Source organism: Lampetra planeri, chromosome 4, assembly GCF_965212315.1.
Source record: "Lampetra planeri chromosome 4, kcLamPlan1.2.h2, whole genome shotgun sequence".
NCBI lineage: Eukaryota > Metazoa > Chordata > Hyperoartia > Petromyzontiformes > Petromyzontidae > Lampetra > Lampetra planeri.
The window spans coordinates 18,534,083-18,562,065 of NC_136110.1; the positions used below are offsets into that span (position 1 = coordinate 18,534,083).

Below are 27,983 nucleotides of genomic sequence, written 5' to 3' on the forward strand. Positions count from 1 at the left end.
ATCTAGCTACTTTTGCTACGAGGATAATCCGGCACTGGTTATTATTTTTAACACATCTAATTATAACTGCTGAGCACAAGCTCAACAGATATCAGTGTTGAAGTTGTGAAATAGCGTTACAGGTCTCAAACTGCACAAGATTCTTATAAGAGATTGGGAAAAGAAACGATTGGAGGGAATTTGAAAGTGGAGCTGTGCAAGGTTCGAATCGGAAAGAAGTTGTGACTTGCAGTGTGGTGAGTGATGTGTGAGTGGGTAGGTGGGTGAGCGAGTATTGCGTGACCTGCAGTGCGGTGGTGACAAAACAATCAGTCCGCTCGACCGATCGATCAGATGCGGTTGGTGTGCCAAGCGTACGAATGATTCTACTCAGCTAACAAAAAAAACATCAGCACATGCGATAATGTGACGAGGTAAAATGCAACAGCTTTATCGTGAGCAGAGGGAGGATTACATTAGTTCCCAGAGGCGGACTTCACAAAGCGATGTACAAAAGCCGGACCGCGTCCTGGCTTGACCCCAAGTGACCGCGCGTCGTACACGCGTCAAACACGCGGCGTCGTACACGCGTGGGAAAAACCAGACTTCTCACCCTTCCCCGCTGAAAGCCAACTGCAGGATTCCCTCGTTATTCGTGAGGGACACGTTCTGCAGATGCTCGTGTATAGCAAATTCCGCGGATAATGGATATTGTCCTGCGGATATCGTAGATATTTCTAAAGCTTAGAGAAGTTCCGTCTTTCTCTCATCTGTTGATCTCATCACTTTCTCTCATAACAGTGTCGCTCATCACTTTCTCTCGATGCGATTCGCGGATTGCCAAAATCGCGGAGAGCAAGTTTTGTGAATAACGAGGGAAATCTGTACCCCACTCTTCAGCGGCGCTTTGCTCGGTGGCCCCCCTCGACCCCGCTTGGCAGGAAACCAGATCCACCTCTGGCTCTGCCGTTGCTATGGAATGATTTTCAACTTGTACTGCATGGCCCAGAACCCAATTCATCCACAACACCAGTGACCTTCCAGATTTGTTTTATAAAAACATCCTCGGGACTTTGTTTTGCATTTGCTTGGAAATCCGCAAGGAGTGAAACCTGTCACGGAAGTGCAGTCACCCCACGTGGCACGCCGACGCCCAGGCAATCGGGCTCCATCTCTGTTCGACAATTGCCCACCAATTGCAAAAACTCCCCAGAACGAGCACGAACCAAAGGCGTTCAAACACGCCAACGGGTAAAGCAGCCAAAGGCATCGCGGGGTTATCGCCGTTCCGCTGTGGGCTCGACTCCCGTCTCTGAACAAGCCATTTCAAAGGCCATGCGTTAAATCGAAGGCCCCGCCAGTCCATTCGGTACTCGAGCCGTTCTTACAGCAGAAGGCCATCAGCAAGGCGCCACGTCTCGCAGAGGGGTTTCGTCGACAGCAGTTTGACGGAAAGGGCACGACGTTGCTCCGTGGCTTTACCTCGATTCGCTCATTTGTGGTGTCGTTTCCAAATTTGGACCGCAAACGCTGGCGTGCACACACACAGCCTCCTGCTATCTTTGAAATAACACTACGGGAGCTTTTTCAACATCGACCACTAAACAGACAGTGCGACGTATTTACGGTTAATACACGCCCGCAGCATTAACCGGGGCCGGCCGCCCGTCTTTAAAACCGCGAGCCTCTCCAGCAAGCGGCGAACGCGCTTGCCGCTCGGCCACGTCGCCGCCTGCCACGTCGTTACGCCGCGGACTTGGACGTGGGCAGAGAGTGCGAGCGACGCCGTCGGTCCCCCCCCACAGCCCTGCGAAGGCCTGGCGGCGTAGACCCACTCCCACTGGCATCGCAAACGACACGCACGCTTCCCTTACCGCCGAGTCAACAAATGTACGGTCGGCCCACCACGCGCATTGACAGATTGCACTCGTTTGTACCTGATATAAACACTCGGCGCCCATTTAACGTAACGTGGTTGTCAAGTCACAGGCAGCACATTATACATTCATTCATATCACCGCATTTCTACACTTTGATTTTTTTTTTTTACAATTATCATAAGCGATTGAGGTTTGTTTAGCCAGGTGACTGCCCACCCAGTGTGATTCTCTTACAAACGAGACCCGGGAATTCATAATTGCACAGACAAAAATGAGAGTATTTAGTCATACTGAATTTTGGGAAATGGTATCCATGGCACACAATGGCTTGTGACATGACGAGGTCATTAAACATCGACCTCGCAACGCAGTGCGAGCTTGAAAACTCTCACACGGACCAGTGAGCAGCTGCAGTGGGAAATCAAACCACGACGTCGATACGCACCGGCTCGGCGCACGTGGACACGCGACCTACCCAACGTGACGCGGCTACTCGCAGCTATCCCGCAATGTTCACCACCGCCGCCGCACGCTCGGTGACGCCAAAAGACACTGCACGTCGAAAATCTGCGGAATTGCGCCGACGTCTTGACGGCAACCGTGCACACGGAGCCTGCGTGTACTGTGCTGGCACGGGTAACACACACTCCAGAATCACCGTCGCGGTCGGATCTGGGCTGCGACGAACCTGATATGTGCGAACAAGACTCTACGTTTGCGGAATGTGTTGTACTGTGCGATGTGTGTCAAAAATATACAATTCTCACGGACAATAGGCGCGTCATGAAACGCACCACTTCTACTTAAATGACTGTGTTCCGTGCGGACTAAGGATGTTAAAATATTTTACGATAAAAAAACGGTGAACGGATCGCCGCACACAGAGAGACGTCGAAAGCAATAAACACAACGCGTTTAGCTTTCTGAGAAACGGAGGAAGAGGCCACAGCGGTGGTGTCAAGGTCACCACCCCGGGTTTTCAATCCACAGGTCACCGGTTCGACTCCATCTCCCGGGCACGGCAGTTGAACCAACGGTGAAGGATTAAATCGGTGCGTCCGTGACTAAAAATCCCACTGGAATCGGTTACCGATTCCTGACCTGCAGAACCGATAACCGATTCTGACAACAGTTGCCGGTTCATGGATGGTCACCAGTTTAGCGATTGCCATTTAAGAACCTGAGCGTGAATTCACCACGACAGCCACGTGATGGAGGTCAGAGACAAAGGCATGGAGAGATGGAAAAACCCAGCAGGGCCTTCTGTGATCACCGTGCCAGAAGCGGAAATGGTCCCTTTGAGAAGAGTAACTCGGATGCTTAATGGGCTCATCGGCGTCATCAGCCATGGTCGATCCACTGCCGGATGAAAGCCTTCCAAGCCGCCGCCGCCGCCACCTCTCAATCCAGCAATGCATCGATCCACAAGGCAACTGCATACGAGCCGATTTGGTGGCTCCATCTCCACGGCGGGTGACATTTCTCCTTCTCTACATTTCCACTGCTCGCACAGATGTTGCATAACTCACTCACGCCATCAATTCCAAGAGCACTCTCCCCCCAACCAGGACGCAGCAAACGCAAGGAGGGTGTGGGTGCTGGCCTGTGCCTGGGTAAGGTGCCGACCCAGCACCTCTCTCTCCCCTCCTCTGGAGTCGAATCGTAAGTAACCAGAGATAAAGGCACCACCGCCCTCATGAGTCGTGTTCCTCCCGCACGCCGTTCAGAAGGGCCAGCGCGGTGACCCCTGACTGCACTGACGTAGCTTCGGAAGTGCTTTGTACGCAAATACTGGGACATAAGCAACCGGGGCGCTTTTTTCCGGGTCGTCGACCCAGAAAGTACAACCGCACACAGCCCACCACCACGTCCAGTGTACCTCTCTCGAAGCCCACGGTCGGGACTCGTGGACACTCGCGGGGCTCCCGACAGATCGCGAGTCCCGAGGCGTTTTGCACGCTTACCAGAGCGCCCGTGTGGATTCACGCAGCCTCGCAGCAGCTGGGATGAGGACCCACAGCTGTGGTGCCCCCCACCCCCCTCCCCCCTTCACAGTCGCATGGCCACCGGTCTCGCCCTTGCTTGCGATCATCAGCACAGCGCAGCGTGCGGGCATTTCCTCTCCGCCAGCGTACACATGGGCACCTGCATTAAGCCCAGGTGGCCTCTATATTTTTTCCACTATTTTTTATTTCGCCAGGTTTAAGGCCCACCGAGCTGTGTAGCTCTTCTTCAGAAGCTGCCTGGCCACAAATGACAGCTCAACAAAGTGGCTTATCACGTGGACATTTAGAGCAGCTGAATGCGTGATGTTGATTCTAAATGCGGGGAGAGAGACACGCAAACTTCAAATATACAGCAGGCGTCATGCTTGGGATCGAACCCACGACCTCCTGCATACCAGGTGAAGGAGTTAACATCTCGCCACCGTGGTGCCCCATACACAGGGACCCCCACACAGACAGCGGCAGAACTGTCAGAAAGTGCAGCGTGCCAGTGAACCACGACACCGTACCGAACGTCTGACGCAGGCCTGGAGCGCAATTTCCGATGTGCGGTCTACGCGACACGGCGCGTAAAATATGTTCCCGCGACCCTGGCAATACACAAAGATGTTTGACCCGATGAGCCCGTTCGAGGAGTGGCGATCGACTCGCGAGCCCCTGAGAACCCGCGAGGGCCGGTTACGGAACGTCCCGCGGCAACCTGCGCCGCGAGCCGGGCGTGCTCGTGGCGGCAAGGGGCCCGGCGGCCTCCACGAGCTCGCGCTTTGGGATGACGAGGAGGTCAAGGAGGTCGAGGCCGAGGTCGCCCCAATGGGCGTCAGCCGCCGCCGTCGTCGTCGCCACCACGCCAGCATCACTCCTCGTCCTTGGTGCGGCGGCTCAGGCGGTCGAGCAGAGCACAGAAGATGTTCCCCGGGATCGTCTGGTGCTCGTTTATCAGCCTCTGCAGGGCTTGCCTGGTCTGCCAAAACAAATGGAACCGCAAGTTACGCGTTGGCCAGACGCGGTAACCACGGTCACAATGCAGGCGGGCAGGCGGGCACCTTCTCGGTGAGCTCCGGGGCGGTCGTGCCGGCCTCGTAGGGGATCGGATCTCCCAGGTAGGTGCGGAACTTCACGGGGAAGCCGCCGTAAATGGGCACCAAGGGCAGGCGGCATCGCTCGTACAGGCAGCGCAACACTCCTGCAAAAGCAGAGACTTGGTGAGCTTTTCCCATGTATATAAAGCAACGCTTGTTATTATTACTATGCACTTATTACAGTTTAACTTTGTTGTTGCACGGCCCTGTTGCGCCCGTCGAGCGTATAGAAACACAAATATCTCATTGACAAAGTTTGCCAGGACCTGTTAACAAATAGCGGCTGATACCGCGTGGGTTGGGCTTCGAAGCGTCCACGCGAGGTCTGTCGCACGCAACGGTGCTCGGCAAACCGTGCCAGCCTTAATAGGCACTCCCGAACACCACTCCTCCCAAGGGTCCAAGAGAGTTAACAGAGGGACCTTTGTGTTGCTCACTTGAGCAGGGGGACCGTGCAAATCCGAACTCTGCGCGTCGCGTTTACGCATTTAAGCGGCATCCTAAGCAGAAATGTTTCCAGAAACGTCGTATTCAAATTGTAAATATTGTGGATTTTACTCTCCAACACACCGGTGGGCTAATGTCGTAACTAATTGGTGCGTTTTGTTTACGTTTCAAACTTTACTGGCTGTGTCGGGCGGTGGAGGGTATTATGACACATTTATACTTACGCGACCTCTCCCAAAAACCTTTATTACGAATAAAATGCTATTCTATTCGTGCGTGTGATGGCAGCAATATGTTCAAGAGCTCAACGCCAATGTCGAGGTCTGCTGGCCACGACAGAGAGGGCTTTAGGAGAGAGAGTTAATGTCCTTTCGCTTTTCCCACTTCTGCTGAAGGACTGAAGGAACAGAGGCTACAGTGAGTTTTGTTTGGTTTGCATGGCCACAATGCCACTGCTGTGGCTTGTTCTGGAATTTTCCACTTATCAAGGAGGCACGGTGCAGCATCAGCGTGGTGAGGTTCTGATGCGGATGATGGCTCCACCGCAATTGTCTTCGACGGGGGAATGTAAAAGCTCGGAGGTACGATATTTTGGGGTCTCGAGTGAGCAGGTGTTTATTTTGGACGTCCGCGTTGTTCCACTCCGCTCGAAAGCAGCGTTCTTCCGAATGTGGCTTAAGATTCGAGAATGGCGGCAGCCGCAGCAACATCCGCAGCGGCGCGATCCCATGGAAGGGGTGATTGGGACTCGAGTTGGTGGCGGCGGCGGTGGCGGCGGGGCAAATGGTGGGGACGACCCAGGGCTATGTGGTGAGCCAAACGGTGGGGACGACCCAGAGCTGCGTGGTGAGGCAAGCAGTGGAGACTTCCCAGGGCTACGTGGTGAGGAATGAGGTGAAGACTGTCCAGGGCTACGTGGTGAGGAATGAGGTGGAGACTGCCCAGGGCTACGTGGTGAGGAATGAGGTGGAGACTGCCCAGGGCTACGTGGTGAGGAATGAGGTGGAGACTGCCCAGGGCTACGTGGTGAGGCAAGTAGTGGAGATTGCCCAGGGCTACGTGGTGAGGAATGAGGTGGGGACGACCCAGGGCTGCGTGGTGAGGCAAGCAGTGGAGACTGCCCAGGGCTACGTGGTGAGGAATGAGGTGAAGACTGCCCAGGGCTACGTGGTGAGGAATGAGGTGGAGACTGCCCAGGGCTACGTGGTGAGGAATGAGGTGGAGACTGCCCAGGGCTACGTGGTGAGGAATGAGGTGGGGACGACCCAGGGCTGCGTGGTGAGGCAAGCAGTGGAGACGCCCAAGGGCGACGTGGCGTTTGGCAGGGGCACTCACTCAGTCCTCCGAGCGTGCGGAAGCCCTCCCGAATGTTCTGGGTAAACATGGGGATGATCGGCTGCGCACGGAGAAAAACACAAACCACGCAAAGTTACGAACGAGCTAAAAAAAACGCACAGACGAAGACACACACACACGTGGCACACTGACGCAAGCTGACAGAAGAGACGCTGCCACAACGCATGATCAGCTTCACCGTCGTGCGGTAGATGCAGCGCTATGCAGTAACGTTTCCAATTCAATATCAACTCACACGAGATGATGATCATGACGATGGTTGTGATGATGGTGGCCATGAGAATGATTACAGCCATCATAATGACACCCATGATAATGACACTCATTAGTGATAATGATATGATGCTTCTTTTGATGATGTTGATAGTGTGTCTGTCATTGAAGATTGTAATGATACCAACATCACCATGATGCCGTTGTTCCTGATGATGATGCTCTGCTCCTTTACATTCTGGCTATAAAAATTAAGCTGCTGCTGCTGATGATGTCGATGATGACGTTTGTACTGATATTGACAATAACCACGATCGCGATGTTCGTGACGGAGACGACAATAACAGCACTCAAGACGACGACGACGTTGATGACAGCAGTGTTCAAGACGTCAACGAGGCCGATGTCAAGGGTTCGCACGAACAACGCCACCGCCGCCGCCGCCGCTCGCGACGAGGGAGAGGGCGCCGTTGCCGACGAGCCGGCCACTCACCACTCGGGCGTCGATGGCGACCTGGGCGAAGCCGGTGCGGCGGCCCCACTCGATGCGGTAGGCATTGTCGCTGAAGAGCGCCTCGCGCACGCCGCCCGGCGAGATGGCGAGGAGGTGGCCGGCGCGCAGCGCACGCACGCACTCCTCCCTGGGGCCGTGCGTCACGAAGAAGACCTCGAGCAGCAGCCGGAAGCCTGCACGCGCGCAACAAACGTCGCTCGATGCACGGTTCAACAGCTCGACCGGCCATGCTTGCACGGTCGCGCGGAGGCTGGTGAGCGAATCGATGAGCGAGCCGGCGAGCGAGCCGGTGAGAGAGCAGGTGAGAGCTCTTGGCATCGGTGCCGTGGAGTGGGTGGCCGTGGCGTGGGTCTGGGGCAGGGGTGGCCGTGGCGTGGGTCTGGGGAGGGGGTGGCCTTGGCGTGGGTCTGGTGTGACCGTGGCGTGGGTCTGGGAAGGGGGTGGCCTTGGCGTGGGTGTGGGGAGGGGTGGCCGTGGCGTGGGTCTGGGGAGGGGGTGGCCTTGGCGTGGGTGTGGGGAGGGGGTGGCCGTGGCGTGGGTCTGGGGAGGGGTGGCCCGCTGAGCCGCTCACCGGGGATCTTGAAGAGGAAGTGATCGGCGACCGAGTGGCAGGTCCGGCCTTTCTGCAGAATGAGCCTGGACACCAGGTAGTAGTAGTCGATGGGGATGGCGCCATGGTAGTAGATGATCAGGGCCGGGCCCTCGTCTGGGATCTTGTCCAATCCGTGAACCTCGTAGCCTGTAAAGTCAACGCACACACAACGAGATAAAGGCAAAGATCCCCATGTAGTCTTAACAGACTGTCGGTGCAAGTGCTGTTAGCGAGCGCCTATGAAGATTGGCACGGCACACGAGGAGGTGGGTGGCCAGGACCACGCCTGGCCGCCTTTGTCTCCCCAGTGGCGATATTTACACACCGCACCAGGTAAGGTACTCAATTGAGGCTGAGTCGACCTAGGGGAGGCCCAGGACTGGTTAAGATAATTGTCACTGGTATTGGCCGTGAGCGGAAATCTAACTTGGATCGCCAGGTTCGTAGCGCAAAATCACCACCACCCTCACAACCACCACTACCACCTCAACCACTTCTACCACCCTCGGCACCGCCGCTACATTACCACCACCAGCACCGTCACCACCACAGCTGCCGCATGTGGAGGCGCCCTGGTGGCGAGGTGTTAACTGCCTCGCCTGGTATAAAGGAGGTCATTGGTTCATTCTCGACCCTGACGCTGTATATTTGGAGTGGTCGTGTGGATTTTTCTCTGGGTTCTCCGGTTTTTCCCTTCGCATTTAGAATTAACATCACGCATTTAAGAATAATTGGCCACGATAACTTTCCACGCGATCAGCCACTTCATTGAGCCATCATTTGTGGCGGCCAGATCGCTTCTGAAAACGAGCTACGTCGTAGCCCAATGGGACCTTGCCTGTAAAAATAAAAAATATTTCTCGTTTAATAGTTGGGGTGCCGCAGGGGCGGCTCACCATGCCAGATGGTGGCGTGGCCGTCCCAGAGCGCGGCGAGCGTCTTGCGCGCCCCGTCCCAGAAGCTGTGTGAGTAGGCCGTTCGCAGCACGCTCTTGCTGCCGTAGACGTGCAGGAAGAGGATGGAGAGGTAGAGGAAGAGCAGGATGAAGAGCGGCAGGATGAAGACGACGAGCAGCGGTGTGAAGACCCAGAGCAGGTGGGCCGCGTACTCCAGGCAGACGTCGAGGCCCTCCAGGCCCGTCCACGCTGTCCACGCCTCCAGCAGCCAGCCCAGCACCTCGGGGCGCTCCAGCCCGGAGGCCGGGCAGCTCTCTGAGGAGTTGAGCATCGCGCCCTGGGGGGAGGGCGGCATCACGCGCACGGCGTCCCCGTCAGGATGTTGTATTTATGCCCATTTTTCCTAAAATTTATATTAAGAATAATTAGGCCAATATATATATTTTTTAATTAAATAATGAAAACAACCCGCTACTCCTCACAGGCCACGCCGGGCATCTGAAAAACAAGGAATGCCATTAAACAGCAAATGTCAGGACCTCCCCGGCCACCTTTGTCTTCCCACGGTTCGACAAACACATGCCAGCCATAAATACATATGGCGGGGTCTGGCCTCGGGATGACCCACACAGGGGGAGTGGGGGGTTAGGGCGGTCGTGAGGGGGGGTCTGTGGCCTGGCATTCTTGGGGTGTCTGTTTTTTTCTGTTTGTTTTTCTCTCGCAAGAGATGTGCAGAGAGGGCAGAGGGGAGGGGTTTTTCACGTTTTTGGGTTTTAAGCACAAACGCACATCACGCAGTTCAGTCTGGTTCGACTCGGCTTGCGACGCAGCGTTGCGAGGGAGGCTCACAAGGGAGTTGGGGCGGAGGCTTGCCGAGACATCGACGCCAACCATGGGTCGTGCCTCGAGGAGAGATGTGACGAGGAGGGGTCGTTAGAGTCGCAGAAGTCTGAGTTCAGTCTGGGTCGAGGCTGGGTTTGAGCCGTGCTCCGGCTGGCGGTGCCGTCGCGAGAGAGCAAACACCGATACCCGGTGTCGCTTCTCGCAGAACGAAGTGAACCTGAACCAGCGCAGCCCTTAAGTGAGGGCGCGAGGGGCATCAGCGGGTGCCCGTGTGAAGCTGTCAGCTGCACGCCAAAGGCGAAAGCAAAGAGAGAGAACGGAGCAGTGGAAAGAGCCTGACCGGCCGCCCGTGAGGAAGAGGACAGCACCCACTGAGAACAGACCAGACGTCCAGCAGCGGAGGAGCTGCGCGCTATCCGACGACGGAATTATCAACACACAACACACCAATGTACAGCATGAAACACGCGCTGTACTAACACACAACACACCAATGTACAGCATGAAACACGCGCCGTACTATCACACAACACACTAATGTACAGCATGAAACACGCGCCGTACTAACACACAACACACTAATGTACAGCATGAAACATGCGCCGTACTAACACACAACACACTAATGTACAGCATGAAACACGTGCCGTACTAACACACAACACACTAATGTACAGCATGAAACACGCGCCGTACTAACACACAACACACTAATGTACAGCATGAAACACGCGCCGTACTAACACACAACACACTAATGTACAGCATGAAACATGCGCCGTACTAACACACAACACGCTAATATACAGCATGAAACACGTGTCGTACTAACACACAACACACTAATGTACAGCATGAAACATGTGTCGTACTAACACAACACATTAATATACAGCATGAAACACGTGTCGTACTAACACACAACACACTAATGTACAGCATGAAACACGTGCCGTACTAACACACAACACACTAATGTACAGCATGAAACACGCGCCGTACTAACACACAACACACTAATGTACAGCATGAAACACGCGCCGTACTAACACACAACACACTAATGTACAGCATGAAACATGCGCCGTACTAACACACAACACGCTAATATACAGCATGAAACACGTGTCGTACTAACACACAACACACTAATGTACAGCATGAAACATGTGTCGTACTAACACAAGACCCATTAATATACAGCATGAAACACGTGTCGTACTAACACACAACACACTAATGTACAGCATGAAACACGCGCCGTACTAACACACAACACACTAATGTACAGCATGAAACATGCGCCGTACTAACACACAACACGCTAATATACAGCATGAAACACGTGTCGTACTAACACACAACACACTAATGTACAGCATGAAACATGTGTCGTACTAACACACAACACACTAATGTACAGCATGAAACACGTGTCGTACTAACACACAACACACTAATGTACAGGATGAAACACGCGCCGTACTAACACACAACACACTAATATATAGCATGAAACACGTGCCGTAATAACAGACACCACACTAATATACAGCATGAAACACGTGCCGTACTAACACACACCACACTAATATACAGCATGAAATACGTGCGTACTAACACACAACACACTAATATACAGCATGAAATACGCGCCGTACTAACACACAACACACTAATGTACAGCATGAAACACGTGCCGTACTAACACACAACACACTAATGTACAGCATGAAACACGTGTCGTACTAACACACAACACACTAATGTACAGCATGAAACACGTGCCGTACTAACACACAACACAATAATGTACAGCATGAAACACGCGCCGTACTAACACACAACACACTAATATACAGCATGAAACACGTGTCGTACTAACACACAACACACTAATATACAGCATGAAACACGTGCCGTACTAACACACAACACACTAATACACAGCATGAAACACGTGCCGTACTAACACACAACACACTAATATACAGCATGAAACACGTGCCGTACTAACACACAACACACTAATGTACAGCATGAAACACGTGTCGTACTAACACACAACACAATAATATACAGCATGAAACACGTGTCGTACTAACACACAACACACTAATATACAGCATGAAACACGCGCCGTACTAACACACAACACACTAATATACAGCATAAAACACGTGCCGTACTAAAACACACCACACTAATATACAGCATGAAACACGTGCCGTACTAACACACACCACACTAATATACAGCATGAAACAAATGCCGTACTAACACACAACACACTAATATACAGCATGAAACACGCGCCGTAATAACACACAACACACTAATGTACAGCATGAAACACGTGCCGTACTAACACACAACACACTAATGTACAGCATGAAACGTGTCGTACTAACACACACCACACTAATGTACAGCATGAAACGTGTCGTACTAACACACACCACACTAATGTACAGCATGAAACGTGTCGTACTAACACACAACACACTAATGTACAGCATGAAACGTGTCGTACTAACACACAACACACTAATGTAAAGCATGAAACGTGTCGTACTAACACACACCACACTAATGTACAGCATGAAACGTGTCGTACTAACACACACCACACTAATATACAGCATGACACACGTGCCATACTAACACACAACACTAATGTACAGCATGAAACACGCGCCGTACTAACACACAACACACTAATATACAGCATGAAACACGTGTCTTACTAACACACAACACACTAATATACAGCATGAAACACGTGCCGTACTAACACACAACACACTAATACACAGCATGAAACACGTGCCGTACTAACACACAACACACTAATATACAGCATGAAACACGTGCCGTACTAACACACAACACACTAATATACAGCATGAAACACGTGCCATACTAACACACAACACACTAATGTACAGCATGAAACACGTGTCGTACTAACACACAACACACTAATATACAGCATGAAACACGTGTCGTACTAACACACAACACACTAATGTACAGCATGAAACACGTGCCGTACTAACACACAACACACTAATATACAGCATGAAACACGCGCCGTACTAACACACAACACACTAATGTACAGCATGAAACACGTGCCGTACTAACACACAACACACTAATGTACAGCATGAAACACGTGCCGTACTAACACACAACACACTAATATACAGCATGAAACACGCGCCGTACTAACACACAACACACTAATGTACAGCATGAAACACGTGTCGTACTAACACACAACACACTAATATACAGCATGAAACACGTGTCGTACTAACACACAACACACTAATATACAGCATGAAACACGTGCCGTACTAACACACAACACACTAATGTACAGCATGAAACACGCGCTGTACTAACACACAACACACTAATGTACAGCATGAAACACGTGCCGTACTATCACACAACACACTAATGTACAGCATGAAACACGCGCCGTACTAACACACAACACACTAATGTACAGCATGAAACACGTGCCGTACTAACACACAACACACTAATGTACAGCATGAAACATGTGCCGTACTAACACACAACACACTAATGTACAGCATGAAACACGTGTTGTACTAACACACAACACACTAATATACAGCATGAAACACTCGCCGTACTAACACACAACACACTAATATACAGCATGAAACACGTGTTGTACTAACACACAACACACTAATGTACAGCATGAAACACGTGTCGTACTAACACACAACACATTAATGTACAGCATGAAACACGTGTCGTACTAACACACAACAGACTAATGTACAGCATGAAACACGTGTCGTACTAACACACAACACACCAATGTACAGCATGAAACACGTGCCGTACTAACACACAACACACTAATGTACAGCATGAAACACGTGCCGGACTAACACACAACACACTAATATACAGCATGAAATACGCGCCGTACTAACACACAACACACTAATGTACAGCATGAAACACGTGTCGTACTAACACACAACACACTAATGTACAGCATGAAACATGTGCCGTACTAACACACAACACAATAATGTACAGCATGAAACACGTGTCGTACTAACACACAACACACTAATGTACAGCATGAAACACGTGCCGTACTAACACACAACACACTAATGTACAGCATGAAACACGTGTCGTACTAACACACAACACACTAATGTACAGCATGAAACATGTGCCGTACTAACACACAACACAATAATGTACAGCATGAAACACGCGCCGTACTAACACACAACACACTAATATACAGCATGAAACACGTGTCGTACTAACACACAACACACTAATATACAGCATGAAACACATGCCGTACTAACACACTAATATACAGCATGAAACACGTGCCGTACTAACACACAACACACTAATATACAGCATGAAACACGTGCCGTACTAACACACAACACACTAATGTACAGCATGAAACACGTGTCGTACTAACACACAACACAATAATATACAGCATGAAACACGTGTCGTACTAACACACAACACACTAATATACAGCATGAAACACGCGCCGTACTAACACACAACACACTAATATACAGCATAAAACACGTGCCGTACTAACACACACCACACTAAAATACAGCATGAAACACGTGCCGTACTAACACACACCACACTAATATACAGCATGAAACACGTGCCGTAATAACACACAACACACTAATGTACAGCATGAAACACGTGCCGTACTAACACACAACACACTAATGTACAGCATGAAACACGTGCCGTAATAACACACAACACACTAATGTACAGCATGAAACACGTGTCGTACTAACACACAACACACTAATGTACAGCATGAAACACGTGCCATACTAACACACAACACACTAATGTACAGCATGAAACACGCGCCGTACTAACACACAACACACTAATATACAGCATGAAACACGTGCCGTAATAACACACAACACACTAATGTACAGCATGAAACACGTGCCGTAATAACACACAACACACTAATGTACAGCATGAAACACGTGTCGTACTAACACACAACACACTAATGTACAGCATGAAACACGTGCCATACTAACACACAACACACTAATGTACAGCATGAAACACGCGCCGTACTAACACACAACACACTAATATACAGCATGAAACACGTGTTGTACTAACACACAACACACTAATATACAGCATGAAACACGTGCCGTACTAACACACAACACACTAATATACAGCATGAAACACGCGCCGTACTAACACACAACACACTAATGTACAGCATGAAACACGTGCCGTACTAACACACAACACACTAATGTACAGCATGAAACACGTGTCGTACTAACACACAACACACTAATGTACAGCATGAAACACGCACCATACTAACACACAACACACTAATATACAGCTTGAAACACGTGTCATACTAACACACAACACACTAATATACAGCATGAAACACGTGCCGTACTAACACACAACACACTAATACACAGCATGAAACACGTGCCGTACTAACACACAACACACTAATATACAGCATGAAACACGTGCCGTACTAACACACAACACACTAATATACAGCATGAAACACGTGCCATACTAACACACAACACACTAATGTACAGCATGAAACACGTGTCGTACTAACACACAACACACTAATATACAGCATGAAACACGTGTCGTACTAACACACAACACACTCATGTACAGCATGAAACACGTGTCATACTAACACACAACACACTAATGTACAGCATGAAACACGTGCCGTACTAACACACAACACACTAATGTACAGCATGAAACACGTGCCGTACTAACACACAACACACTAATATACAGCATGAAACACGTGCCATACAAACGCACAACACACTAATGTACAGCATGAAACACGTGTCGTACTAACACACAACACACTAATATACAGCATAAAACACGTGTCGTACTAATACACAACACACTAATGTACAGCATGAAACACGTGTCGTACTAACACACAACACACTAATGTACAGCATGAAACACGTGATGTACTAACACACAACACACTAATGTACAGCATGAAACACGTGCCGTAATAACACACAACACACTAATGTACAGCATGAAACACGTGTCGTACTAACACACAACACAATAATGTACAGCATGAAACACGCGCCGTACTAACACACAACACACTAATATACAGCATGAAACACGTGTCGTACTAACACACAACACACTAATATACAGCATGAAACACATGCCGTACTAACACACTAATATACAGCATGAAACACGTGCCGTACTAACACACAACACACTAATATACAGCATGAAACACGTGCCGTACTAACACACAACACACTAATGTACAGCATGAAACACGTGTCGTACTAACACACAACACAATAATATACAGCATGAAACACGTGTCGTACTAACACACAACACACTAATATACAGCATGAAACACGCGCCGTACTAACACACAACACACTAATATACAGCATAAAACACGTGCCGTACTAACACACACCACACTAAAATACAGCATGAAACACGTGCCGTACTAACACACACCACACTAATATACAGCATGAAACACGTGCCGTAATAACACACAACACACTAATGTACAGCATGAAACACGTGCCGTACTAACACACAACACACTAATGTACAGCATGAAACACGTGCCGTAATAACACACAACACACTAATGTACAGCATGAAACACGTGTCGTACTAACACACAACACACTAATGTACAGCATGAAACACGTGCCATACTAACACACAACACACTAATGTACAGCATGAAACACGCGCCGTACTAACACACAACACACTAATATACAGCATGAAACACGTGCCGTAATAACACACAACACACTAATGTACAGCATGAAACACGTGCCGTAATAACACACAACACACTAATGTACAGCATGAAACACGTGTCGTACTAACACACAACACACTAATGTACAGCATGAAACACGTGCCATACTAACACACAACACACTAATGTACAGCATGAAACACGCGCCGTACTAACACACAACACACTAATATACAGCATGAAACACGTGTTGTACTAACACACAACACACTAATATACAGCATGAAACACGTGCCGTACTAACACACAACACACTAATATACAGCATGAAACACGCGCCGTACTAACACACAACACACTAATGTACAGCATGAAACACGTGCCGTACTAACACACAACACACTAATGTACAGCATGAAACACGTGTCGTACTAACACACAACACACTAATGTACAGCATGAAACACGCACCATACTAACACACAACACACTAATATACAGCTTGAAACACGTGTCATACTAACACACAACACACTAATATACAGCATGAAACACGTGCCGTACTAACACACAACACACTAATACACAGCATGAAACACGTGCCGTACTAACACACAACACACTAATATACAGCATGAAACACGTGCCGTACTAACACACAACACACTAATATACAGCATGAAACACGTGCCATACTAACACACAACACACTAATGTACAGCATAAAACACGTGTCGTACTAACACACAACACACTAATATACAGCATGAAACACGTGTCGTACTAACACACAACACACTCATGTACAGCATGAAACACGTGTCATACTAACACACAACACACTAATGTACAGCATGAAACACGTGCCGTACTAACACACAACACACTAATGTACAGCATGAAACACGTGCCGTACTAACACACAACACACTAATATACAGCATGAAACACGTGCCATACAAACGCACAACACACTAATGTACAGCATGAAACACGTGTCGTACTAACACACAACACACTAATATACAGCATGAAACACGTGTCGTACTAACACACAACACACTAATGTACAGCATGAAACACGTGTCGTACTAACACACAACACACTAATGTACAGCATGAAACACGTGATGTACTAACACACAACACACTAATGTACAGCATGAAACACGTGCCGTAATAACACACAACACACTAATGTACAGCATGAAACACGTGCCGTACTAACACACAACACACTAATATACAGCATGAAACGCGCGCCGTACTAACACACAACACACTAATGTACAGCATGAAACACGTGTCGTACTAACACACAACACACTAATATACAGCATGAAACACGTGCCGTACTAACACACAACACACTAATATACAGCATGAAACACGTGCCGTACTAACACACAACACACTAATATACAGCATGAAACACGTGCCGTACTAACACACAACACACTAATATACAGCATGAAACACGCGCCGTACTAACACACAACACACTAATGTACAGCATGAAACACGTGCCGTACTAACACACAACACGCTAATGTACAGCATGAAACACGTGTCGTACTAACACACAACACACTAATGTACAGCATGAAACACGCGCCATACTAACACACAACACACTAATATACAGCTTGAAACACGTGTCGTACTAACACACAACACACTAATGCACAGCATGAAACACGTGCCGTACTAACACACAACACACTAATATACAGCATGAAATACGCGCCGTACTAACACACAACACGCTAATGTACAGCATGAAACACGTGTCGTACTAACACACAACACACTAATATACAGCATGAAACACGTGTCGTACTAACACACAACACACTAATTTACAGCATGAAACACGTGCCGTACTAACACACAACACACTAATATACAGCATGAAACACGTGCCGTACTAACACACAACACACTAATATACAGCATGAAACACGTGCCGTACTAACACACAACACACAAATATACAGCATGAAACACGCGCCGTACTAACACACAACACACTAATGTACAGCATGAAACACGTGCCGTACTAACACACAACACACTAATGTACAGCATGAAACACGTGTCGTACTAACACACAACACACTAATGTACAGCATGAAACACGTGCCGTACTAACACACAACACACTAATGTACAGCATGAAACACGTGCCGTACTAACACACAACACACTAATATACAGCATGAAACACGCGCCGTACTAACACACAACACACTAATATACAGCATGAAACACGTGCCGTACTAACACACAACACACTAATATACCGCATGAAACACGTGCCGTACTAACACACAACACACTAATATACAGCATGAAACACGTGCCGTACTAACACACAACACAGTAATATACAGCATGAAACACGTGCCGTACTAACACACAACACACTAATACACAGCATGAAACACGTGCCGTACTAACACACAACACACTAATATACAGCATGAAACACGTGCCAAAGGTGGGAAACCGCCTTACAAGCCACGCCCAGCATCACACAGCCCGTGACGCCCATGACGTCGCTAAGCTCCGTGCCATCACCTCCCGTCCAGCGGCACACGCAGGAGTAGAGGTGAAACTTTGCCCCCCCCCACAACGATCCGATGAGTAGCATACCTGTCAACTCCTTATCAGTGCCCTACCTCATTACAGACCAATTCAGACCTAATTGGTCACCCCGTGCCCCTTACAAATCTCGACGTTCATCTTACAAAGTCCCATCACAAGGGAGAAACACAAACACATAGACAATGTTTTGTTGTTGCCCGTATTGAAATGTCTGTACGCCGTATGGACCTGAAAACTACATTTTTCTGTACAAGAATACTGGGTAAACCGTATGGGTTCACAGGTATTGGTAATGGTGGGAGTGGTGGTGGAAATTGGGATGTTTAAAATGTAATTGGACAATGCAAAACATACGTAGTAGTAACGCAGGCGAAGGATGTGTTTCTTGTTCAGCTAAGAACAGAACCCACGGGTGGTGAAGAGCGCCTCAGAGGGGTGAGATGTCAGTGACGTCTCACTTCGCCTTTCCGTCTTTCTCAAAGCGTCGTTATGGGCCGTCCATAAATGACGTCACGCGATTTTAGCCGTTTTTTGACCCCCCCTCCCCCCCTCGTCACACGGCGTCACAAAAAGTCAGACCCCCCCTCAAATATGACGTCACAAAGCTCTGCCCCGCCCCCCCCCCCCCAAAAAAAAGACACATTTCCATTTTTAAAATAAAACATGCTTCAAATCACTTTAAACTATTGTAATTTTAGTGCGTATTTAATGTGGCGCTGCACTCTGATGTTGTAGGAGAAAACATTTATTAAAAAGGAGGCGTTGGAAAGCTTTCTTTTGAGCCTCGTCTCAAACGGTGTTAGACGAGAGGACGCGTCCCATGATATAAAAAAAAAAACTTGAAACTTTGTAGTAGAACGAAGAAAAATGGAGAGTACAGTTATAACAATGACATATTAATTTCATGGAATGAAAATCCCTGGTAAAATCATTAGAATCAAAATGTTTAATAACAATCATTCAAAACTATACAAAATGTATGCATATCCATTCTCCTATGGAGAATCAAAATGCTCCTTCATGGAATAAATAGGGAGAGCATGGATCTCTTCATTACGTGGAATGCATATTCCATTCAGATCAAGCTCTTCTTCGTCTATCCAATCTGCACTCTCTCCATTTCTTCGTTCACGATGACAACCATTAGTTCACGTTGCCGACGTGCAGCGACTCTCCGTGGCCTGATGCGTCTGGGCTGCATAATCATTGATTCCTGCTTGTGTGATACAGAGTGGCTGCGCAGCATGACTAACGACGCGAAGTATGTGTGATATTTCTTGCAAATCCTAGCGCTAAGCACTGATTGCAGTACAAGTCATATGGAATCGACCGATAAGGATTTGAAGAGCGAGGAAGGATGTCATCCACGTTCAAACTTTGTGATGCAAACAGAGATGTGAAACACGGTAGAACCAATACCTCTGCCGTGGCTGACCATTGCTATAACGCTGTGGGCTCGCATGATATTATGGGAACCTCATTTGCCAGTAAAAATATGAAAATTGGTTTTTTACCCTTCTATCTGGCAACAAAACTGACACCTTTTTACAAGGAGTCATGTTTGCATAGACCGCAATACCTGCAGTCATAATACAAACAAAAGACATAACTCTGATAATGTGCACTGTCCTTGAAGTTGATTGGTCCACACCCGAGACAGCTTTCCTTAGAGCCTAGTCTCACATGGGTTGGACCAGATGACGCCAAAAGGCGTCCAGATGACGCCAAAAGGCGTCATCTGGTCCAACCCATGTGAGACTAGGCTCTAAGGAAAGCTGTCTCGGGTGTGGACCAATCAACTTCAAGGACAGTGCACATTATCAGAGTTATGTCTTTTGTTTGTATTATGACTGCAGGTATTGCGGTCTATGCAAACATGACTCCTTGTAAAAAGGTGTCAGTTTTGTTGCCAGATAGAAGGGTAAAAAAACAATTATCGCATGATATTGTTTTTTCCGAGACCAAGGTACTCCGCAAACCTTCGGGCAAATATCAAAAGTTTGTTCATGAAGTCGTGCAGATAAAAAACATAGATATAACTTCAACCAAGAAGATGGATACAAATTGAGATGTAATTGGAAGGATATTATTAACCAGGTAAAGCCTTAACTAGTTATGGTTGTTTCCATCATACCGGCCGGGTACTAGTTTATTTTCCCGAGTTACTTCCCCCCCCCCCCCGTGTCCCACACTCAGCTTCCCACTTCTAGCCCCGCCTACTCCCCCCCCAACAGCCTCACTTCTTCTCCCCCTAGCGCTCACGCAGCTCCCCTTCCCCTGCTCCACCCCCCTCTCTCTCTCCCCCCTTGCTTCTCCCCCCTTTATTACCTATATACAGTGAGGGAAAAAAGTATTTGATCCCCTGCTGATTTTGTACGTTTGCCCACTGACAAAGAAATTATCAGTCTATAATTTTAATGGTAGGTTTATTTGAACAGTGAGAGACAGAATAACAACAACAAAATCCAGAAAAACGCATGTCAAAAATGTTATAAATTGATTTGCATTTTAATGAGGGAAATAAGTATTTGACCCCCTCTCAATCAGAAATATTTCTGGCTACCAGGTGTCTTTTATACAGGTAACGAGCTGAGATTAGGAGCACACTCTTAAAGGGAGTGCTCCTAATCTCAGCTTGTTACCTGTATAAAAGACACCTGTTCACAGAAGCAATCAATCAATCAGATTCCAAACTCTCCACCATGGGCAAGACCAAAGAGCTCTCCAAGGATGTCAGGGACAAGATTGTAGACCTACACAAGGCTGGAATGGGCTACAAGACCATTGCCAAGCAGCTTGGTGAGAAGGTGACAACAGTTGGTGCGATTATTCGCAAATGGAAGAAACACAAAAGAACTGTCAATCTCCCTCGGCCTGGGGCTCCATGCAAGATCTCACCTCGTGGAGTTGCAATGATCATGAGAACGGTGAGGAATCATCCCAGAACTACACGGGAGAATCTTGTCAATGATCTCAAGGCAGCTGGGACCATAGTCACCAAGAAAACAGTTGGTAACACTACGCCGTGAAGGACTGAAATCCTGCAGCGCCCGCAAGGTCCCCCTGCTCAAGAAAGCACATATACATGGCCGTCTAAAGTTTGCCAATGAACATCTGAATGATTCAGAGGACAACTGGGTGAAAGTGTTGTGGTCAGATGAGACCAAAATGGAGCTCTTTGGCATTAACTCAACTCGCCGTGTTTGGAAGAGGAGGAATGCTGCCTATGACCCCAAGAACACCATCCCCACCGTCAAATATGGAGGTGGAAACATTATGCTTTAGGGGTGTTTTGCTGCTAAGGGGACATGACAACTTCACCGCATCAAAGGGACGATGGACGGGGCCATGTACCGTCACATCTTGGGTGAAAACCTCCTTCCCTCAGCCAGGGCATTTAAAATGGGTCGTGGATGGGTATTCCAGCATGACAATGACCCAAAACACACGGCCAAGGCAACAAAGGAGTGGCTCAAGAAGAAGCACATTAAGGTCCTGGAGTGGCCTAGCCAGTCTCCAGACCTTAATCCCATAGAAAATCTGTGGAGAGAGCTGAAGGTTCGAGTTGCCAAACGTCAGCCTCGAAACCTTAATGACTTGGAGAAGATCTGCAAAGAGGAGTGGGACAAAATCCCTCCTGAGATGTGTGCAAACCTGGTGGCCAACTACAAGAAACGTCTGACCTCTGTGATTGCCAACAAGAGTTTTGCCACCAAGTACTAATTCATGTTTTGCAGAGGGGTCAAATACTTATTTCCCTCATTAAAATGCAAATCAATTTAGAACATTTTTGACATGCGTTTTTCTGGATTTTGCTGTTGTTATTTTGTCTCTCACTGTTCAAATAAACATACCATTAAAATTATAGACTGATCATTTCTTTGTCAGTGGGCAAACGTACAAAATCAGCAGGGGATCAAATACTTTTTTCCCTCACTGTAACCTCTTGCCACGGCAGCTCTCTCGCCTACTTCAGCATTTTTTCTTGCTGTGGTTGTTCCACCTGATGAAGATTGCTTATGTTGCGATCGAAACGTCGTGATTTGTTTATTTTATTTCTACCTTCGTGACTTTACCGAAAGAACCAAAGAGTAGAGATGGGTCTCTTGTCCGTTCTAGAATTTTAATACAGGGCCTTTAAGAATTGAATTGGCTTCCGATGGGGCTCCACTCTGCGCTGGCTACATTCCAATGACTGATGGAGTTGGTCCTAGCTGGACTGCAGTGGGACTGATGCTTGATATACCTCGACGATATTATCGTCTTCAGCCGTACGTTCGAAGAAAATGGGCGCGGCAAATCTCAAATTTAAGCCCCAAAAATGTCACCTCCTGCAAAAATCCGTGCGGTATCTCGGTCACATTGTCAGCATTGCAACGGACCCCGAGAAAACAGCGTGCGTTCGGACTTGGCCGACCCCCACATCGGTGGGGAAGTTGCGAAGTTTTAGAGGATTCGCGTCTTTTTATCGCCGTTTTGCCGCCGGGTTTGCTACCATCGCGAAACCCCTCCACGCCTTGACGGCTAAGGGTCAGAGGTTTCATTGTGCACAATTGATCATTTTTTGCACGTAAAATACTAAATCGTGCACGCGATATACTGAATCTTTCCATAAGGGAACTCTGTAGTTAAATCAAAGATCCTAAATGGTTAAATTCAGTCACTCATGGTTCATAGTCGGACAATGGTGTAAAGAAGCACGACGCCATTTTCTGGGTACAAAAAACTTAAAATTTAATGGAGGAATAATTAATCATGGAGGACGCGTTGGCTATTGTACGCTTGCCGAATGACGTCTATTTAGTCGGTACTCCGTGATTAATTATCCCTCCATGCTCAAAAATGGCTGTTTGATATCTTTGTACCCAAAACTTTCTCTCTATATTATTATAAATGTTATCGTAACATAATAATAGTATTAAAAAAGTGTGACGTAGTTTGACTTCTTATGTTTAACATTGTAATATAATCTATACTGTAAATATAAGGTGACCTTAATACATTTCAATAATCAAAAAGTTCATAATGAAAATTAATCAAAATTTGTGTTGTTATAACAATTCACAAATGTCTGACCCCCCTCCCCCCTTAGGTGCGTGACGTCATTTATGGACGGCCCCCTAATCCGCAATTCACATCCTCTCTCCACCCATAGACAGTCGCGATTACAACTCTCTTCTCTATATCTAGGCTCTCCCAACACGCCTGGTCTGCGTGTAAGAGTAGACCAAATACCGTGGCGTGAGCAAGCAATTGACCGCAGCACCATGACCTTTATCCAGTGTATATGTGTGTGTGTGATGGACGCCCCGGCTGATGTATAGTCAGCCTCTCTACCCTCGACTGTTCCGTGTCTTGCAGAGGAGAAGGGAAGCTGTAAGGGTGTACACCTTGAAGAGGGAACGGTGGGACACGTGGCGAGGCTTTGAGATAAAATGCTGCTTTTCTGGAGCGGGTTTTGCAAACTTGTTAATTCCACGGCGCTCACCTCGGACTGTGATAAATCTTCACGGATAACTCAACAAAAACACTCACTGTGGGCCTGACTGGGCGCCACGGTGCCGAGGAGATGTTAACTACCTCGCCTAGTATGCAGGAGGTCGTGGTTTCGAACTCGACCCTGACACCTGTTTCTGTATATTTGGAGTTTGCGTGTCTCTCTCTCTCTGTGGTCGCGTGGATTTTTTCCCCGGGTCCTCCGGGGGTTCTCCCATCCGCATTTAGCCTCAACATCACGGTTTCAAGTATTTTTGGCTGCTGTAAATGTCCACACGATGACGATGATAAGTCCGCTTCGTGGAGCTATAATTTGTGCTAGCCAGGTCACTTGTGAAAATGAGCTACGTAGCTCAGTTGTCATTTGCCTTGTCAAATTAAATAAGTAATATTTAAAAATACTTTGAAAAACACGCTTTAATGAAATGTACCCTACTCGTAATGGCAGAACTCCACGACTCCAGGAAGTGGCCCCGAAGCTGGCATAACGTAAGAGGCCGTGGTGACTTACAGCCAACGTGAGTTGAGCGTGGACAATTAGACCCAAGCCGAAACATAACATATAAAAAAGATTGTTTAAAATGTTTATTTTTCTTTTTAATGATAGAATATGGTATTGTCATCAGTAAGACATAAGTCTACCAAGTTTGCAGTCGATACCACATTGGGAAGTGGGTTAAAATTGAGTTACAATATTTTTTTTGAGGATACGACAACAGACAAGAGTGAGTAAAATAAAAAAGCGTGTAAATTACAAAATAAAAAATAGTTTCCCATAGAACTCATCGCTGCTGCTGCCATCACCACGCGAGATCGGAACAGAAGAAGCACCGGAGGTGGACCGATATCAAAGCGACGAAATCTCCACTTGGCAATGAACAGCGGCGTGCATGCAGAACGGAGTGTTCCACCGGTCCGTGTTGCCAGGTACGACGGTGCGGCTCACAGCCACGGGCAGGAGAGAGAGAGAGCAGGGAACAAAGCATGAGGGTAGTGGAGGGAAAGAGAGAGACGCGTGACACGGAGACAGGAAGAGATGCCCCGTGTCGCCTGTGAGAGACTGCTGGGGCTGTTAGCGAGCAGCAGCAGCAGCGCCTATGGCACACGAGGAATGTGGGTGGCCAGCAACCACGCCCGGCCGCCTTTGTCTCCCCCAGTGGCGACGTTTACCGCACACCGCACCAGGCACTCATTTGAGGCTGAGTCGACCCAGGATCGTCGCCGGTGGGTGGCGTGAGCGGGAATCGAACTTCGGGTTGGTAGCGTAGCGTTGCGCTAACCGCTGCGCCACCGCTCCCCACCACCACCACCACCAACAACAACTACCACCACCACCAACAACTACCACCAACAACAACTACCACCGCCACCACCACCACCTACCACCACCAACAACAACTACCACCTGATTCCCACCACCACCCATCTCAAAAGAATTCTCTCATCAAAAACGCTATACCACAGAGCTCATGGCATTTCTGACCAACACCACCTGGCCAGTGAATTAAGACACGTACATCGGGCCCTCAGGATGAACGGATACTCTTGACCGCACCATCCGCCAAGCTGTTTCTCCCACCATACAGAAACAGCCACTTGAAACTCCGATCAAAACTATCACGTTGCCATACATAGCAGGCGTGACCAAAAAGATCTCCAAAATTCTAAACAAACATAAGATCCAAGTCCGATTCAGTACAGTACGTAAAATCCGTGATGTAATTCTATCTGTGAAAGATGTCATTCCTGACTTACAATACCCTGGAGTCTACAAACTGAGTTGCAGCTGTGGTGATTGCTACATTGGAGAAACGAAACGTCATGTCTCTGATCGTGTCCGCGAGCACAAGTCAGATCTGAAACACGGCAAAACTGATTCTTCCGCCGTTGCCGATCATTGCTACAATGCTGTGGGCTCTCATGAAATTGTCTTTTCCGAGACCAAGGTACTGTGCAAACCTCCTGGCTACCATCAAAGGTTTGTACACGGAGCCATCCAAATATACAAACACAAACATAATTTCAACCGTGATGATGGGTACAAACTTAGTAATCATTGGAAAGATGTTATTAACCATGCAAAAAAGATTTTACTACACATATTTGGACCATCTTATTTGACAGGCACTATTCTTCAGTTACCCTATAGTTTCTTCTTCATTTTTCACACACTGGTTTCCTGCTTTAAGTTTTACCACACATATTTGGCAAATCTAGAATTAATCCCAGCAACGTAGCAAAGTGCTGTTTCATCTACATAACAAAGGCTCAGTCCCATTTACAGCAGCAGCACCTTAACAGCAGCCGCACCTTAACAACTCTTGGAACCTCCCGGTTCAACCAGTCTGCACAACAAAGGCTCATTCCTAGCAGCGGCTTTAGCCGCACCAACTTCACAATAATAATATCCAGGGGCCTGCCTTGGCTCCTCCCACCCTCAACCAGCATATATACAAGGACGGTTTTCTTGGAATTTCTCTTACTTGATACAGCTATCGTGCTGTGACGGTTCCACCTGAAGACGGAAGCTTGTGTTGCCTCCGAAACGTCGTGATTTTGATTTTATTTTACTTTTATTAATTTTTATTTTTTACCTACGTGACTTTACCGAAAAAAACCTAAGAATATAACTACCACCACCAACAACAACTACCGCCACCACCAACAACTACCACCACCACCACCGCCACCACCAACAACTACCACCACCAACAACAACTACCACCACCACGAACAACTTCCGCCACCAACAACAACCACCACCACCAACAACAACTACCACCATCTACCACCACCACCAACAACTACCGGCACCACCACCAGCGTGGTCGTCGCATTGACGTTGAGAGACGACGCGGGTTGCCACCGTGGGGCCCGACCATCACGACCACCACGAGTGGTGATGATGGGTCGACACGACAGCAGTGTACAGCTTCCCTGGCCGTCTTTGTCTCTCTCGTCACGTGTCCCTGCCGTCTTTGTCTCTCTCGTCACGTGTCCCTGCCGTCTTTGTTTCTCCCGTCACGTGTCCCAACAGTTTTGTCTCTCTCACCTGGTGTCCCGGCCGTCTTTGTCTCTCTTGTCACGTGTCCCGGCCGTCTTTGCCTCCCTTCCCGCTGGAGCCCAGCGTCAGCGGCCGGGCTCCTCCACTCAGCGCGACCAAGCCAAGGGGCCGCGGAAAAGTTTCACGCGCGCCGC

The 27,983-nt window shown here is 48.1% G+C and overlaps 1 protein-coding gene across 2 annotated transcripts; it reads right to left on the reverse strand.

Annotated features, from left to right (window-relative positions):
- Nucleotides 1–406: 406 nt before the first annotated feature.
- LOC144717767 (DGAT1/2-independent enzyme synthesizing storage lipids-like) lies at nucleotides 407–27,983 on the reverse strand. Of its 2 annotated transcripts, none has more exons than XM_078593397.1 (7): nucleotides 27,838–27,983; nucleotides 8,963–9,299; nucleotides 8,046–8,213; nucleotides 7,454–7,647; nucleotides 6,727–6,787; nucleotides 4,909–5,048; nucleotides 407–4,821 (listed from the first exon to the last, which is right to left on the reverse strand). In XM_078593397.1, exons 2-7 carry the CDS (start codon nucleotides 9,291–9,293, stop codon nucleotides 4,336–4,338), a joined length of 1,380 nt encoding a protein of 459 aa, XP_078449523.1. In that variant the 5' UTR covers nucleotides 9,294–9,299; nucleotides 27,838–27,983; the 3' UTR covers nucleotides 407–4,335. The 2 variants fall into 2 exon arrangements, with proteins under 2 accessions (XP_078449523.1, XP_078449524.1); XM_078593398.1 differs by having other exon boundaries at nucleotides 4,608–4,826; nucleotides 27,838–27,980.

Bases quoted from the DNA above. Each gene is read 5' to 3' on its own strand.
- LOC144717767 (XM_078593397.1), bottom strand. From the start codon at position 9,293: ATGCTCAACTCCTCAGAGAGCTGCCCGGCCTCCGGGCTGGAGCGCCCC. The intron at 8,214-8,962 runs GTGAGCCGCCCC...TTGACTTTACAG, and splicing joins CCACGCCACCATCTGGCATG to GCTACGAGGTTCACGGATTG. The intron at 5,049-6,726 runs GTGAGTGCCCCT...CTGCTTTTGCAG, and splicing joins CCGCACGCTCGGAGGACTGA to GAGTGTTGCGCTGCCTGTAC.